Raw genomic sequence first — 17,582 nt, forward strand, 5'->3', positions numbered from 1 at the left:
CCTCACGGACTGGAGGCAGCACGGAGCATCTGCTTCACGGAGCCGCCCGCCTGGCACGGAGCTGAAGCGTGCCACCGGGCTGAGAATGCACCCCAGCGCCAGCTCCGCAGCCCTGCGGTCCACCGACACCTGCGACAGGGCTCTCCTGCCACACACAGAGCCAAATGCGGCTCCTTCTCAGCATCAGCTCCCAACTACCATGTTCAGTGCAAGAGTCCAGACACGCCCTGTTAACGCAGATACCCATGTTGTTAGGCACGTGTCATCCTCGCACGCTTCCGCACCTCCTGGATACTGTGGCACTGCATGGCAAGGTGCTCCGCTGGCCTGCAGGGCCCTCTTGGGCATTTACTCCTGCTTCTGCTACTGAAAAGTTGTTTCTTTCGAGAATTTACTTGGGACAAGAGCTGAATTATCTTCGCTAGCTCCTAGGATAGCGTGGGAATGCTGTGTGCCATGCCTGCTGCTCCCCAGAGCCAACAGCTCTCTTGGCCTGGACAGGTGGTGGAGCCCCAAATCTACAGTTTTAGAGGATTTCAGCTGGCTGTGGTTTGCTTTGAATTGCTGTCTGCTCAAAGCAATGATTACAGGAGCTTTAGCTTCAGTCAAGCCCACTTTTTTCTCATTTATCTGAACATGCTGGCTTCAGGACAATTCCCTAGAAACGTAGCCTCTGGACCTCCTTGTACAGTAACAGTCATAGACATGACCACAGCCATCCTCAGCTGTGCCCATCACAGCTGGGAGGGTGCCCACAGCTGTGCAGAAAGGCCCAGGAGGTGGCTGTCATCTCATCACCCCACCAGCTGCACCCTTGAGCACCACCAGCCAGAGCCTCCTGCCAGGGCCAGAGCTCTGCTCCCATCACATACACAACAAAGCGGTCCCATCCAACAGCTCTAACTGCCATCCCAATTAAGACCCAAAACTCTGCAGGGATGTTTAGGGCTTGCTGCAGGTCCAGGAGAAGTCCGAGACCTGGGCACAAGTACCTGAAACAGCAGAGCCTCCGCCAAGATCTCTGGGCTCCACACAGACAGCAAGCCCAGAGCTGCCTTTGACTGGATGGTAACCCAGGACCCGTTTCAAAGAAGGATGACTTAACCCAGCAGAGCAGAGGTTTGAAGTGGGTTCATCCTTGTTTCTCCCTACTCTTTCTCAAGACCTCAAGGCAGAATTACTCTCAAACAGTAATTTTTCATCACGTCTGACACCCTACTGCAAGCTCTGCAATACACAAAACACGTGTTAATGGAGTAAACTGGTGCGAGATGCCTTCATGGGAGTGGGACCCCAACACATCACTCCCCTGGGCAGGTAGCACGCTCTTTCCCCTGGAGCTCTGCAGAAGGTCCCACAAGAGCATTTCCAACCGCAAGCTCACTCGACAGGGCACAGCATAAGCAAAACGCTTCTGAACTGGAGCAGCGGGAGAAGCATTTACGAGAGGGAACAAAGAGGAAGAGGGGAGAAAAGAAAACAAGTAAGCCTGTGCAAAAGGACAAAAGGAAGAACCAGTGTACAGGGACAAGGAGAGGATGCAAGACAGACAAGACACACGAGGTTAAATTACCGTGCAAACGAGGAGCCAGTGGGTTGCTAGGCTTCCAAGTACAGTGTGCCTGTGCACAGATGCTATTTATGGGAACATGCCAGAATCAATAGGCAGAAGACTTCTATTCAACATCCTTATTAATGATCTGAAACAAAGGCAAATAGAATATTAATTACAACTGCAGATGATGTTAGATTTGGAGCAGCAGTGGGAGAGCTAAGAAATACAAAAGGATCCATGCAGAAACAGGGAAAGTAAGGCTCAAAAAGATCTGCCTGGATAGAAAAAAGGAAAGAAATGTAGTTCAGGGAGGTGATAACTGCAGACAGGGATCTGCAATGAGGACAAGATGCTTGGGGAAACAGAAGCCTGCAAGCAAGATCACCAACAGCTCATAAAATATTCTCAGTGTGGAATACGATAAGGCAGCAAGACATCAGTGTGATTTTGAACAGCCAGGCACAGAGGTATCATCTCACTGTCAAAGAGAAGCAATGAAAACTACACCAGGCAAATAATTTAAAAATGGATGGGATGGGAGACCAACAGCATAAAACACGTGAGCCATCTTTTTCAGAACAGCTCATTATCCCCATGGTTGGATTTCCAGTAAACCTTTAGTATGCCCAGAACCAAGCTCTTCTGAAAACATTAGTGTCCAGGGGAGTGACCTCATGGAGAAATAACTGCCAGTCTGTAGCTTCTTCACAGGCACCAGGAAATCATCCTCTGCTCTAAGTGGTTGCTTAAGCTGGAGCAGATCTCTCCCTCAAGAAATTTCAACTCTGTTGTATGCTGAATATCACAATTAGAACTTCTTCTGTTTCTGAAACCTGGGACGACATTAGAAACATGATATGTATTTACTGTTTGTGAATCCAGCAGATTCCAGATTGCTTTTGACATTTAATCTGGTTATAAAAAAACCCCAATCAACCAAAACAAGAAGCCCAACAAGCATTGGGTTCATTCTGCACATCTGAACAACATGCTGGCTCCTGAAAGAGAAGAGATGACTGGGCATCCTTCTTAGGCGCAGATTACAAGGAGTCACTGTGTTGAATAGCAACTATCTGCACGTTACTAACGCCAAACATTGCAAACCACAATTATCTCCAAGGGATAAAACATCAGACATAAAAACAATAGCGGTGAAACAAATTCCGTTGCACACCCACAATGGCGCTACTGTCAATATATAAAACATCTTTAAAATACAAATTAATGTCACACGACCGTTTCTGTGGGGCGGTGACACGCGGAGCCTGGAACCGACTCACAGCCAGTGCCTGCAATCCCTGCCCGTGCAGGGTGGTGAGGAGAGGAGGGATAGCAGGGCCGCGAGCTGGGAAGGGAATCAGCCCTGGCCAGTCCCATTGCTGGCATCTCTCTCATACGTGACTAAAATCCTCACAGTCCCTTGCAGAAGCACGGGATTTGGACACTACATTGAACCACAGCAAGGTGACTACTTTGAACGTGACACGAGCCTGGAGAGCTGTCATTGTCACAGTTTGGTCTGGGTGAGCTGTACCAGACACAGATCCCACCGCAGCCCCATTTTCCAAACAGGCTTTGGGACTAGACAAGTTTCATGGACATTTGAGCTTTTTTTGCATGTTACGAAATGCAACCAAAGTTCTTCTGGTCCTGACACAGCATATCACTGACTCACTTTCAAGTCATCTTAGGTCAGCCAACATGGGGATGTACAAGCACCAGAAAGCAAGGTAGGAACTCCCAGACCACTGCTGTCTCACCAGTATCAACAATGGGAAAAAACGCACAGGGGAAGGTGCTCACCACTCCAAACACGACAGATGACATGCCTCATGAGATGAGAATGGTGGCTCACCTAGCCCCACATTTTATCCCAAAAGGGGTAAGATAAGTTGCTATTCAGAGAAGACAAAAAAAATTATGAAGGGAAAAAAAAGAGGACACAGCCCAGTTACTGTTGCACTAGCAGTGTCTGTACACTGGTGGACTTGGCATTGGTACCTTGCACAGAGTACGTGAAAAGCAATTACCAAGGCTGGAGGCTGCCCCAGAGTTGTTATCAGACTTGTTCTTACCAGGAGAGATACAGATCTTGGATCAAGACAGCCACCAAGGGTAAGGGTCTCATTCTGAGGACATCAGCCTCATTTACTCCTGTTCTGGTGCAAAGCCCAGCGCAGAGCTCAGAACAAGCTGCACGAGCATTGCTCTCTCCTAGGACTGGCCACTATCACTGACAGCTATAGCCCTAACACAGATACTGGCAGCTGCTGTTCCATGGCCTCAGGCCAGCAAGTAGGGGACCCCCAGCTGGGGCTGCCAGATCCCTCTTCAGACTGCCGAGTGCCTCCTGCCTCCCCACGGCATCCCCCTCGGCTGGCGCTCTGGCAGATGGAAGGGTCACAAGCCAGCACAGAAAACCAGGAGCACCAACAATGAGGCATACACCAGAAAAACTTCCAGTGTGCTCACTGTGGTGAGAAACAAGGTGGGAAAAAACCCTGCATACTCCAGCCACAAAAAACACACCCCGTTTGAGCCTCTTGTCAGAGTCAGTCTGATTTCTGGTTGCGGCTGCCTTTCTCCCAAGCTGTGTCACAGCCTCAGCCCACAGCTGCTTCCCATGCAAAACCCCGCTCACAACCAACCTGCGGCGTTATTTTCTATCAGGGAGGTAGGTGTTCCTTGAGCGGTGTCTTTGGCTTCCAGTTGCTATCGTGGAAAAACCTTAGCTCTCCTACTGCCATCGTTTTGATGACAGCTTCAGAAGCATACGGCGCCCTGGGTCTGCTGGAGGTCTCACTGCTGGGTGATGACATTTCCAACACTGTTTAGCCTACAAGATCTGACACGTTCCCAGCCCCAGGTGGGAGTGCTTGAAGCTACATTTGGCAAAGGCTTATACATGTTTGCACACACACTGTGTATCTAGCAGTTCAAGGATCAGGAAGCAAGATAAAGGAGAGAACAATTTCTTAACAAGATGGGAATTCTAGTGATGTTAATGGCTGACAAGCCCATTTTTTGCTTGGGGAAGAAAAATTAACAAACACAAGGGCTGTGCTTTACCTGTAGACATCTGTTACCTCTTCAACAACAGAGCAGCTGAAAATAACTGGCCTTAAAAGCGCTGTTGCAAGATGAAAACATATTGTGACATGACACCGTTTGGTGAAAATACTCTCTCCACAGCTGGAGTAGCCAGCAAAGCCTCAAGCAAACCTCTGTGTGACAGTCTAGCAAGAAATTTTCATCTCAGCACAGGCCATTTTTTTTTAATCCCCGCTATAAAGGGATACCACAACTGGACTTATTTGTACAACTAACTATTTGAGGATTAAAAATAACAGGGTTGGACATGCAACATTTGTTCCATTTCCACACCAGCATTTTACCTCTGTTTATTCAGCCAGATCAAAATTGCTGGCAAGGTAATTTTAACAACTGAACACATAAACCCCAACGTCTTCCATCAGGCTGCATAAGAAATGCAAAGAATAAGCTGGTCAAGCACAAAACGAGCACTGCAAAGCTGACTGATCACTATAAATACGTAACACTTCTGTAACTTACGGTGAGGATTTTTTCCTTTCTAAAAATTAAATTACATCTGCATATCCTGCAACTGCCTTTTCCTCCTCACTTTGGGTTTTTGCTGTTATTCAGTGGCAGATTTAGGACTGATGAACCACATCAGCTAATCTGACCAAACCAGGGAAAGCACCTCCAGTAGTGTTGAGTGGTGCCTAACTCCATTCCCACTGAAATTCAGGGCAGCGCTGCCATCCACTTCAGTAGCTGCACCATGCTTTGTCTCTTGTAAACACCTCAAGAGATCCTCCACTTCACTGTGTACGCTGACAGTGGCAGAAGATTCTCTCCTGATCCAACGTCAGGGCTCACACCAGAAATGCAGCCAGTAATTTCACAGTGCCTGGTACCACAACATTTTTTTGCACTATCACTAGTAACACCAAGTTTGGGGATATATTTTCTTAAAATGCCATCTGTACTCTCAGAAAAAAAAGTTTTCCTATGCCAAATGAGACCGACACTTGGTCTACCCAATCATCTCATTTAAAAATGCTGACTGATGTCATGCCGTGCATTGGTGAGAGGGCCAGGGTCAACATGCAGCACTATTAGATCTAGATTAGCTATCAAGTCTCCAGTACACGTCTCTGCCTCTGTTACCCTCCAGGGCAACCTTGGAGATCTCTTCCTGCACAGTGGAGAGACATGAGGAATAGTAACACACACTTAATCCACACCATCCTCCCAAAAACCCCTCATTTCCTGACCTGCAACTACATTTACTAAGGAGGGAGAAGTTTTCCACCTTATTCCCTAAATTGCTGCCAAGAAGAAATGTTGAATTGGTGTTCTGGCCCTGGGGTCGCTGGGAAGGAAACACTTCTCTGCTAGCAGACGGAGTCGATCGGCCAACCCACCGTTTGCTGAGCCCTGCTAAAAAGGCTGGCATCAAAAGCACCTTGGGCTGGATTCAAACTAGCAACTGAGAATTAAAAAGCACCTGTGTGCAGCAGCACCGATCCCCCGAGCTGCCCGCCGTACAGTGCCTGCCAGCTCTCGCGGGGCGCCGCGCATTCCCGTGAAGACCAAACGTGTGAAATCTCAGGCCAGAAGCAGGTTCATCTAAAATTAGATCTACACACTCTCTGAGCTGCTCTAAATTGAACCAAGAGAGAAAGAGGTAAGAGGAAGCACATCAAAGGCAAAGGGGAAGCAGAAAATTAGAGCTGCAGAGAGTTCAGAGTCGGCCCTTTTCCTGCCTCTCCACACCGCAGTGAAGGAGCTCCAGGAGAAGCCATCTGTCACATCCTCTTGGCCCCGCCATCACCAGCTCATGCAATCCAGGCTGTCTCTGCCTAGATGCACACGCGCCTGCGTATGCATTTTCAGGAATATTCCCCAGAGCCAGCCCTTTTGGCTGAGTATACAAAAGCCTTTATTCCGGTTGGAATAGCAGAAACGTTCACATTGACAACTGCAGCCAATGTGACATAAATAAAGCCAATAGAGCAATGGAAATTGCGGCTGACAGCAAGTATTCCAGCAAATGCTAAAATTCCCCTAGGAAGCAAATACAGATTCCCTGAACTCACCAGCAACTGAAGATTGCCTTGAGATGCCAAACAGTTTACATATATTTTTAGATCAAAAGAGAAAGCTGGAAGATGCTCTGGTTTCTCTAAAATTTTTGATGCTTATGTGTAGCCTCTCTCAGCTAAGCCGAGTCCTGTGTCATCACAAAACCACGGGCAGATTTCACTTCTCTCCCAGTGACCTCACTGCTGTCCTCAATCTGCATGTCGGCTAGGGCTCTGGTGGTTTTCAAGTGCTCTATAAATGCCAAGAAAGAATTAATGCCGATTTTGTCTCTTTTTTTCAAGGACAGAGCAAAGAAATAGTGCAGTTAAGCCATTAGCACGGCACTCCAGAGCCCTGCATTCAGTGGGCAGCTTTGCCTCAAGGAAGAAGGATTAGCTATTTAGCACCCCTACCCATTGCTGGACAAAGCTTCCCCTGCGTGCAGCTGGGTACGTGCCAGGGGAATGGCTTCACCCCACCGCTCACACCGTGCACGCTGGCAAGATCACCCAAAGCAGAGACACAAGGAATAGCAGCTTCTCGGCTATTAGTGACAAAGACATGGCATGCTACGTACTTGTGATTTGGACGAACTGAAAGCTTCCACCTTTTACCATCTCTAGGCACAGGAAAGAGCAGGGCTCAGCAGGGACTGCTGAGCCTCCAAGGCACGATTCCCTGGGGAGGCAGCAGCACCTCTGTCCCAGCTCCCCACCGAACACGTTCCATCCCACAGGGCAGACCCTGCTCGGAGTTGGTGCCCTCCCAGGCCAGCCAGAGCCTGACGAAGCAGAGCTCTGATGGATTTGATTTCTCAGGACTTCAGACTCTGGAGGACACTGCCATCCCTCTGTATCACTGCATCTTGCCCAGATGCTTTTTACTCTTTCACTTGTACACTATCAGCTCCTACACCTTTTCCTCCCCTTACCAAAACCAAACAGAGCTCAGAAAAACCTGTTACAAAAAAAGGCCTCTCCCAGTTTTCTCTCCTTCTGGCAGTTTGAGCCTCAGAGCTGGGCTGCAAGTGCTGCACCTCTTTAAAATTAGAAGGCACAAGGCTCTTGCATCCAGCCAAACATGTGGCGAGGCCAGTCTGCTACCGTGAGCCCTCAGGTTAGAGGATGGTGCCAGGGTGAAGGACACCCTTGTCTCCAGTGCAGTGGGCTGGCTGATGCTGTCAGCTCTCCGGGGGGACTTGGATGGTGGCTGCCCAACTCCCCCAACGACCAACTGGCCGCACCGTCCAGCCCAAACAGCCCCAGCTCACTGCTAGGTGTCACAGCGAGCTCTGGCACAGGGAGGATGCCCACACATCGAGTCTCTGATTCCACCTACTCAGCAAGATGTTTTTCATATTTCCCCCCCTTCCCGACTTCCCCACCACCACCTGTGCATACACTGCATAAGGAGGCTGGTTTTCATCAGCCTGCTGAAGAGCGGCCAGGCAGGTTTCAGCCAACTCAAGCACATGAGTCTATCCCTCTGCATCAAAGGTAGGAGCCAAAAAAACAGTGGAAAACAAGGAGAGTCTTGCTTCTGCAAGGAGGTCTGGCCACACTTGCATGCTTGCCTCACTGCAGCAGAGTCCAACCGACTGCAGAGGGGGAAAAAGCAGCTCATAATGAAAATGATCGTCTATGACCACCATTACAACTCACTGCTTCAGTTGACTATAAAGGTCCTGTTTTCCACACCTATAGGGAAATGCATTCTGGAAAGAAGTTACAACCTCATGGTGCTGGCCAAATAAATTAAAAGGCAACCCCCCTTTTTATACGCTCAAGCCCCTACAATTTCTGGCATTTACGTAAGACACACTGCCATTTCCAACCTGTGCTGTTACCCAACACCCACCTCCAGCGGCCCTGCCTGAAGGATCACCCAAAGAGAGCAATACAGGCACCAAGTGGGAGCCCAGGACAGCTCTCCCTCCACGCCACGTGCTGCCAGGGCCCAGAGACCCTATTTCCAGTCCTTCCCATCGGGACCTGCTTTTGCTGCTCTGCCCGAATACTCCTCTACATGAGCTGCAGCCCTTCTGCATCCCAACTCCTCCCCCTACATGTATGAAGAACGCGAAATAAGCCTCAGGAAACCTCGTCTCACCCTGGCCTCCAGCTTCTAAGCTCTCAGGTGTCCAGGAGGGCACAGCGAGCTTGTATGTCCGCCGCAGCCCTGGGTGGCAGCAACTGCTGGTTAGAGCAGCACAAATCCCTTCTGGGTCCCTTCTCCCTTGCTCCTGAAATACCACCTAGGGGCCTGGGCAGAAGTTCCTTCACAGATCCAGCTGTGTGGCCATGATGGGAGACATCCTGTGAACAACTCCAGATGCAGAGGGCAAGGTAGGAGCAGCCAAACACTGCAACCCCTTCCGCTAACACGGTAGGCATTACGGTGAGGCTGGGTTGGGGGAGGATATGAAACACTCGAAAATATGAAGTCAGGTAAAGAACAGACCCAAAGAGCCAGGCAAAGAAAGACTCCAGCCAAGAAGAGCTCCCCCATTTGCCAAAGTCAGGTTATTTTATTTTAAGCCGCTCAGAACATCATCTGAGAAGCCAGTGGCCAAAAATGGGTCAAGGAAGATCCTCATTTCAATCTCCCTACAGAAATCCCCATCCTCCTGGTACTGAGGTCCCTGCGTAACAGGGATGGCATGCAGGATTCCTGACGTCAGCACGTGACAAGCAGCCATCCCCTCTCTTTCATGTCAGCCTTGCTTTACTTAGCACAGTAATTGTTAACATCTCAGCTCTCCAGCGGGGCCAGCACATCTTATTGTTAGCCTACATGGTAAAAATAAAATCTGATTGCAAGGAACCGCTTGGCTTCAATTATAACATCAGTGTTAATTACAAGTGCAACTGTAATTGCAGAGAGGGAAGGCAGAGTGGCAATGATGAGGAGTGGGCGAGCCGACATTTTCCAGCCCAGCCCTCCCAAGGGACAGGACAATGCTTTTGCCTCCTTAACAGCAGTTGCAGCAGTAGCAGACAAGGAGGTCTGCATGGCTCACGCTGCTCTGCCTGGTGGCACCTCCTGAAGAAGAGGCATCTAATCTGCTCCCAGCCCCTTGAGACTTTCTCTGATGCTGACACAACTTTGATGCGTTCCCTCCACTTGGATAAAATCCATCCCGACTCACTCACGGGAACGCCTCAGAGCCTGTACGCTGCCATCCCCACCTCCACGTGTACCAAAAGCCACAGCCACAACCTCTGTTGCCTTCCCTGAGCCTGCCTGCATCAGCTCAGCAGCTGGCAGGCCAGGGCTAGAGGCGGCATCTCATGCTTCCGCAGCCCTTGGCTGGGCTTCTGGACACTGCCAGCTCTGGGGGTGCCAACAAACCTCCCCTGCTCCCTCCTTCATGGGGGGCTCCTTCAGAGGGATGCTTCTCCCAACTCTACAACATCAGGGAGCAGCCTGGAAGCCAGCAATCCCTGTCAAATTCAGTAGGAGTAGACACAGGGATTTCTACTTTTGCTGGATCCAGCTCTCATCTCTGTCCTCACCACACAGGTGAAAGGGAAGGAGCGTTTAAGGTTCTTCTGGTTTGCCTGGAGCATGGCTCAGAGCAGCCAAGGGCCCAGCAATGCTCTGTGCCAGGTGAACGTCCCGGTGTCTAAACACTAACAGCTTCACTACTCACCCACCCACTCACACTGCCAAGGACTTGTCAGGAGTGCCTTGAACCCACCTCCTGACAACCCCAGGACCAAAGGACACCCAACCAGGCCCCAGCACGCACATGCTCTGTGCCCACAGCCATGAGAATTTTTTTCTCTCCATTCCTTTATTGTGTTCACAACGACCACATGATGTGCAGCACACAAAACAGAGGGAAACAAAACAAAGCATCACCAACGCAAGAAACTGGGGATGAAATCAAGACGGAGAACAAAAATACATACTTACAGCTGCACGTCATGAAGCTCACAGACAAGACCTTAAGGAATCACCTCCAGCAATAGTTAAAACGGGAGGAATGAACACTGGGGAAGGGAAAAAAATCTGATGGGCAGGAGTGTCCTCTACAGTAGAGCATCTTGAGAGCGGGATGTGGAACAGATCCAGGACCACTCTCATGCCAGCACACTGCTAGGTGGAGGGCATGTTGCCCAGCTTTACAGTGGACACAGAGCTCTGACTGCTCCCCGATGCAGGTGGCTAGGGGACAGCATGTTACAGCCAGCCCCAGCTCCAGTGCACCCATCATTTTTAAGGAGAGAAATACTGTTTGAGAAAAGACTCTGTTCCCATCAGAGATGATGAGACTTCAGCTCTTAATGCTAAGGGGGAAGAAACAAGCCAAGAACTTGACTATTAAGAGAGGCAGCTGTAAAACACTTTCCAGTGGGCCAGGGGAAGAAAAGCCAGTCCAAACCCACTCTGGAAATAAGCAGGGCTATTCGTCGGTGCTGATGTGTGTCTCAGAGATGCAATTCCCATTCTGAAGGTCTGCTTCTTCTCTGCTCATCTAGTGGACCAGCTGCTGGCTTGAACTGCTGAAAGCACAGCGGAGCTAAGGGCTGATGGACAACAAGGCTGGCCTCCTGTATGCCACAGAAACCTCCCAGAGCTGCTTATTGCTCACAGCTGGGACCATTCTGTGAGCCAGCAGATTCCCAGGAGATCTATCCTGGGAGTAAGGTGAGGTAAGGTCCCTGCTGTTCATTAAGCTCCTCCTGCCAAGGTGGCTGCAGACACCTCTGCAGAGGTATCTAGGAAGAAAGCATTTTCTACCTGTTTTCTGACCCAAACCATTGCCTACAGAAATCACCTGAGTGTAATCACTTTGCAGGACCCAGAGGGTGCTCCTGTCAGAATGGCAGCAGGAGTGACAGTAGAGGAGTTTTAATCAGATGTCTCCATTTCACATCTGTGAAGTGGAGACAATATTTCCACTCTCCTTTGTCCACACAGGTTTCGGAGGTAGTAAGTGGAACTTCCTCCGAGCTAGGTGTTTTTTTATTTACAGCCACCGGTGCAGAGTTTCTGACACTGTGTAGAAATGGCCAACGACTGAAACCAGTTAACAACAAAAAAGCCAGCAGATGGCACTCAAGAATATGCAAGACTCTCGAAATGTGCAACACCAATAAAAACTTGCATCTGCAGTGCACAACAGCAACATGTGCCTCATTACATCGACAGGCTACCAGAAGGGCTGAGAAAGAGGTCATGATCTCAGTGGTGCCTTCCAGGCACCACAGTAACTCAAAGTGCTAAAACCACAGCTGCTTTAATCTCTCTTATCAAAGGGATCCAGGCAGCAGGATTTGGATCCAGACCTGTGCCTGGGAGCAGCTTGTGTTTTGGCGGGGATGCAGCTGGGCAGCACCGCCGCTCCGTCTGCGCTCTCCGACAGCCAGCATTCAAGCGCAGGAGAAAGCTGTGGGTAAGCATGGCACAGGGCCCGTCATGGCTGAATATGATCAATCTGGCATTCTCAAGAGCACTAAAACGTCTCCTAAACACTGCTAAAATAACAGCAACAAGCCTCCCCTCCTGTACAAGCATCATTAGAGCAAGGCCACCCTCCTCTGCGATCCCAGGCTCTGGCAAGGCGTATCTGCACGAACTGACATCCACTCGGCTATCGGGCAGCTCTGCCGAACACATCCAGATGATACAGAGTTTCTGGGCTGCCATGCCTGTCTGTGCCTGTTTTTAAAGTTGTTAGTACTAGTAATGCTTGGAAGCCTGAAATAAAAGGTTTTTAAGCAGGTAAACAGCTTAATCTTCTGTGGGGGTTTTCTATTTTCTATAAAGCAATTGGCTAATTCCAAGTGCTTCCCCACGAGCCTCCTGTGAAGGTTTAAAGCACCTTTTTCCAAACAAAATCCAAGACTCTAATGCACCACGTGACCCCTCAGAATGGAGTCTTTTAAGAAAAAGAAGCTATCATGAGCCCATCAAAAGAAACAGCAGCAGAAACATCGTCCCCTGCAGTGAAACATCCTGGTAATTTTCTCTGTACAGGAATTTCAGAGCTTTTTGCTTTGCTTTCCTGACCCAAACAGATAACCTCACTGGGACTACAACAGGATGGAGCTGGCTGGAGAAGACTCCTGGTTATGAACAAACATTTAATGACACGTTACAAACTTGGGGGACGAGCTATGCAGAGAGTTTCCTACCAAGTGACCTGTGGAAGCAGGTGCAGCACATCCAGTCCAAAAGACACCACCAGTGAACCACAGCCGCAGCCCCAACGAGCCCCACAGACCCCTTCGCCTGCCAACATGTGTGCCGGTCCCAGCTGGCAGACCCATCACGCCATTCCCCGCTTTCTGGCCTCACCAACAGCAAGGTGCTCCCTCCCTGCTCCGGTTCCTGATGCGAATCTGCAGAGAATGGCGATCTCTCCCCTTTAAACCTCTCTGCAGGCAGGTGGCTAAGCACCAGGAGCCCAAAGCCCTGCAAAAGCCAGCGGACAAAGAGACCCCTGAATGGGAACGCTCACGTGCCAGCCCGGTGAACCCTGCCAAACCTGCCAGCTGTGCCCAGCAAGCCTACTGGTGAGACTGGGGGCAGACAAGACTCAAGGCACATTTCCTCAACAGTTCCCACCCCGTTCCAAGGCTGGGGACCCTGACAGGGATGCCCCAAAGCGGCAGCTGTCAGCTATGAAACAGCATGGACAGCAAAGCGCCAAGAGGAAGGAGGCACCACATACCACAAGCTGCCTGGCTCTGGATCAGGAGGAAAAGGAGAAGGCAACCGTGTCTTCTTCACACACCCCTGCACCAAACCACAAGTCAGGCTGGCAAAGAGCAAGGCAAGAGGGCTCCCGGTGAGCACAGTCGGGCTGGCAGAGCAGGGGACATTTCAAAGGCACACCACCAGTGGGATCTGCTGGGACGGCTACACGGCTGTCCCCTGGGCACAGCTCATGGCAGCTCAATGCCTTACACATATCATCTGCTGCCACTCAGGTCAAGGCAGCTCCCAGATCATGGAAAATTCTGACATGAGTAATTTTATTGGTTTTGTCCAGCTCGGATTGAAAACAAATGCCACAGAGGCACTGGAATGGCCCTGAAAACCTACGTTTTAAGAACCGGTTCATCTGTACATTCCTTGCAAAATAACCCAGTTCCTGGTGCCCCCTGGGCGAGGTGGCTGCATGACCCAGAATGCTGTTTGGGACCCCTTGTGCAGCCCTGGCTCCACGTGGGGTGCAAGAAGCTGCAACGTGGGCCTCCAGGTGTTAGTACGGGAGGCAATGGGAACAGGGGAGCACAGATAATCCTGAGTAAACAACCAGCCAAGCCTTCCCTTGGCAGCCTTTTTCCATTGTCTATTATGTACAGCTGGACGAGTGTCAATAAATTACCAACGGAAATGAGCTCTGCTGAGTAGGCAGTTTGGCTTGAACAGCTGTATTCTACATGGCACAGTGGCATTTCAGCTCCACGGAGCCAGCGGTGGTAAATCAGGGATTACCAACTGCCTTCAGGGGTGGGAAGGAAGAAAGCAAACCCTGCACAGAGGGAGGGAGAGCACCTGGTCTGCCCCAGCCAAAAACAACACCGAAAGTGCATGTCTCAGGGGAGGAGAAAGTGAAAAGCCAAGCAGGCGGCGGTGAGTCACGGGAAGCTGCCCACCTCCTGCCCGCCACCACCAAGCTCACACACAGCACCACCGAGCCACGCTCCACACACTTGCTCCTGCAGCTTACCCACGGGGGAGCAGTGGTGGGGAGCATGGGACAAATCAATGCAAGGGCTTGCATAAGATCATTGGGAAGCTTGCCATGGCCCAGGCAAGCTTGGGAAGAAAAAGAAAACCACGGACGGGGGTGATGAGGGCTCCAGCTCCTCCATCAGCACATCTCTGTGCTACCCAACGCTACACCCTTACCTGCCACCCAACTTCGCTGCACCAGCCCCTGCTCCAAAGGCTGGCTGGCAACCACTGCCCGCAGAAAGGTGGTCCCACAGCCGGTCTGCACAGGGAAGGAGATGTGGAGAACTGGGGAGAGCAAGAGACACGTCTGATGGAGACTTCTTCCTTCTGACACAACTCGACTGGTTGGCTCCTTGCAGAGTGAAGTGAGGTGCCTTTGTTAACTTAAGCAACAGCAACCCTGCTTTTGTCTACCCTGACAGAGTCTCTCAGAGGGACCTCGGACACAGATTTCCAGCGTGACAGCAAGCTACATCTGACCTATTCTGTAGAAGATCCTGTATTTTCACCTTGCCCACCACCTCTGAGGGGGGCAGACCCCACAGCAACCAGCTGTGCGAGTGCTGTGCACAGTGTCCAGCCAGGCAGGACAGCTGGAGCCAATGCACTCACTCCCTGCCGCAAAGCCCCCGTAAAAACCACCCAGCAAACCCATAAAAACTTTGTGGTCTGCCTTAGGGTGGCTGTTAAAAATAATGATGTTGAGAAACAGGAGGCTCTCATTCTCAGAAAGAAAGGCATTAAGTTGCAAAGTCGTTGAGGCCTGTTTATTATTTAGCATCTGTTTAATTTCAGCTAGGAAAAAATACCTTGGAGGATGGAAGGCTGAACTGGTAATTCAATCCTTTGGCTCCAGCCTTAGCGAGTTTTGTAATTAAGACACAGTGAAATCAGAGATGATTTCAACTTGTCTTCTTGGAAAGACAGATAAAACCAAAGCCCACCTACCCACATGCGACGGGACCTAAAAGGGTTGAAATCAGACCACAGGCTGTGCGTCCTGGCCACGCAGCTCCTGCGGGCTCTCCTGGTCTCCCCAGCCATCAAGCTACAGCCAAGGTAAACTATGAAATCAGTCTGAACATGACTAGGAATAGGGAGGGGAGAGGAGTAGCGCTCACAGAAGGAAACCAAGCAGAACACAACCATCCCCCAAACCTTTTCTGGTTGTCGCAAGCAAGCCAGGTAACAGTTTGTGCAAACCAGGCTAGTCAAATGCCAGGTCCCCACCAGGGACCCAGAAACACTTTCCCAATTAAGGGCTTGTCAGAGGATGGTAATTGACAGGAGGATTCATTTCCCAACTGCAAACAGCAAGGGTGGCTATTTCTATGGGTTTAAGACAGACTGAATATCAAAAGCCGAACCAGTGGAAAACAGATTTATGAATTCCCTAAACAGAAAAAATAAACCCGATTTCTTAAGCATTTGGCTGAGGTTTTTTGAGTCACCTCCACAGTACCACCAGCAGCCCAAGAACCCAAATTCCCTGCCTGTGAGTTCCTTGCAGCAGTGACCCTTCTCTCCATTATTTGCACAAAACAGTCCCGGGCCATTACATTCTCCCTTCACTCAAAAGCTCCCCAAAGCAGGTCTTCTATCCAAGAAATCGCATAAGCTGTACATAGCATTCAAGCTTTTATCCTCTTGCCCAGCCACATTTATGTGATTCTATGCACAATTCTGCCCAGCGAAGGGCGATGCTGACATCCTCCACCTATTACTCTCGCAAACCATGAGAAATCTTGCACATCCTCTACCTATTACTCTCACAAACCATGAGAAATCTCGCACGATGCTGCAGTGCTGCTATGTAGCACTTCTCCCAACATTGTTCTTTTGTGGAGAAAAAGAGGACCTCGCTGTCAGATGGAAGTAAAGGCACTGTACTTCATCTCCTCTTCCCCGAACCGAACCCTCAGCTTGTGATGGCTAGCAAGAAGCCAAGCACAGCCAGCCACCTCACCTCGGAAAGCACAGCTGGGCTTCATTTTCTCCTTGCCCGAGTCTTACAGCTCTCCCTCGACTTTTACATCTTCTTTAATGAGAAAACGTATCACCCTACCCAGCAGACAAAGGACGAGGTGATTTTTCTACTCCCAGTTGGAGCAGCAAGACACGGGTGCTCATAGCATAACACGAGGAAGCAGCAAAGGGAAGACAAACGCGTTCTCTATCAGACTTTTAAGCCGAAATACCAGCTGCCTGGCTCTTTTTTTTTTTTTTTTTTTTTAACTAAACAACCAGATAAATGTAACCGGAGGGAGAGTGCCTCCCGTTTCTACAGCAACCGAGGGCCGGGCGCGGCGCTGGCAATGGCTCCCCTGGAGCGGCCGGGGGGAACGGGAACAAAAGCGCCGGAGGCCGCCGGGCAGCGCGGGGGTCCCAGCGCAGGGTCCCCGCCCGCCCCACGCCAGGCAGGCGGCGGGTGAACCCACGGAGAACAAGACGCCGCTGTGCTCGCCCCCCGCCGGCCCCGGAGGGCGACCCTCCGCCGCGGGCCGGGGTCCCGGCCGCGGGGAAGCCGCCCCCGCCGCCCCCCCAACTGTGGCGCGGCGCAGCCCCCCGCCGCCCCGCACTCACCCCAGAGGAGGGTGAGGAGCTGCGCCCGCGGCACCAGGCTCAGCGCGTAGACGGCGCCCAGGTGCAGCAGCCCCATCAGCACCACGTTGCGCCAGACGATGGCCTGCCCGCAGCCCGCCGTGCCCGCCTCGCCGCTCGCCGCCCGCCGGGACACGGCCATCTCGCCGGCGGGGCGCTCGGGGCGGCGGCGGCCCCGGCGCAGCGCGGCCCCGGGGAGCGGTTAGGGGCGGCCGGGCCGCGCCGCCGCATCTGTTGCTGCCGCCGCCTCCATGGAGCTCCCGCGCCGCCGGCTGCGCCCCGCACCGCGGCGGGGGACGGGCGGGGGGCGGCCGCCAGCCCCGCATAGCGACAACCAATGGTGGCCGCGGGCCGCCCCGCCCCGCCCCCGGCAGCGGCAGCGGCGGCGCCGCCCAGGGGCCGCCTCACGGGGGGACCGGCCGGCGCGCGGGGGCCGCCGCCCCCCTCGGCACGGGGCCGCCGCTTGGTGGGGCGGGCGGCTGCGGCGCGCCAAGCTACGGCCCCCGAGGCGGCTGCGGCCGGTGGGGCGGCTGCCCCCCCCACGAGGCGGCTGCGCCCCCTGAGGCGGCTGTGCTCGATGAGAAGACTGCGCCCTCTCCCCGAGGCGGCTGCGCCCCCC

At 51.8% G+C, this 17,582-nt stretch overlaps 1 protein-coding gene and 1 long non-coding RNA gene across 3 annotated transcripts in view; both read right to left on the minus strand.

The window, feature by feature from the left end:
* SCD5 (stearoyl-CoA desaturase 5) overlaps window positions 1-17,272 on the minus strand; it is a 31,563-nt gene extending 14,291 nt beyond the window's left edge. Inside the window, exon 1 of one of the 2 annotated variants that reach the window (XM_056359146.1) lies at window positions 16,946-17,272. In XM_056359146.1, coding sequence (XP_056215121.1) covers window positions 16,946-17,105 — 160 coding nt within the window. In that variant the 5' untranslated portion in view covers window positions 17,106-17,272. Of the gene's footprint in view, window positions 1-16,328; window positions 16,369-16,945 lie in introns of those variants that run through there. The other variant, XM_056359153.1, reaches the window with a different exon arrangement.
* On the minus strand, window positions 1,659-16,314 carry LOC130158492 (uncharacterized). Its single transcript, XR_008825337.1, has 2 exons — window positions 16,123-16,314; window positions 1,659-16,079 (listed from the first exon to the last, which is right to left on the minus strand). It is a non-coding gene; the product is annotated as an uncharacterized LOC130158492 (long non-coding RNA).
* Window positions 17,273-17,582: the final 310 nt, after the last annotated feature.

The sequence above is a fragment of the Falco biarmicus genome, chromosome 1 (assembly GCF_023638135.1).
Source record: "Falco biarmicus isolate bFalBia1 chromosome 1, bFalBia1.pri, whole genome shotgun sequence".
Classification (NCBI taxonomy): domain Eukaryota; kingdom Metazoa; phylum Chordata; class Aves; order Falconiformes; family Falconidae; genus Falco; species Falco biarmicus.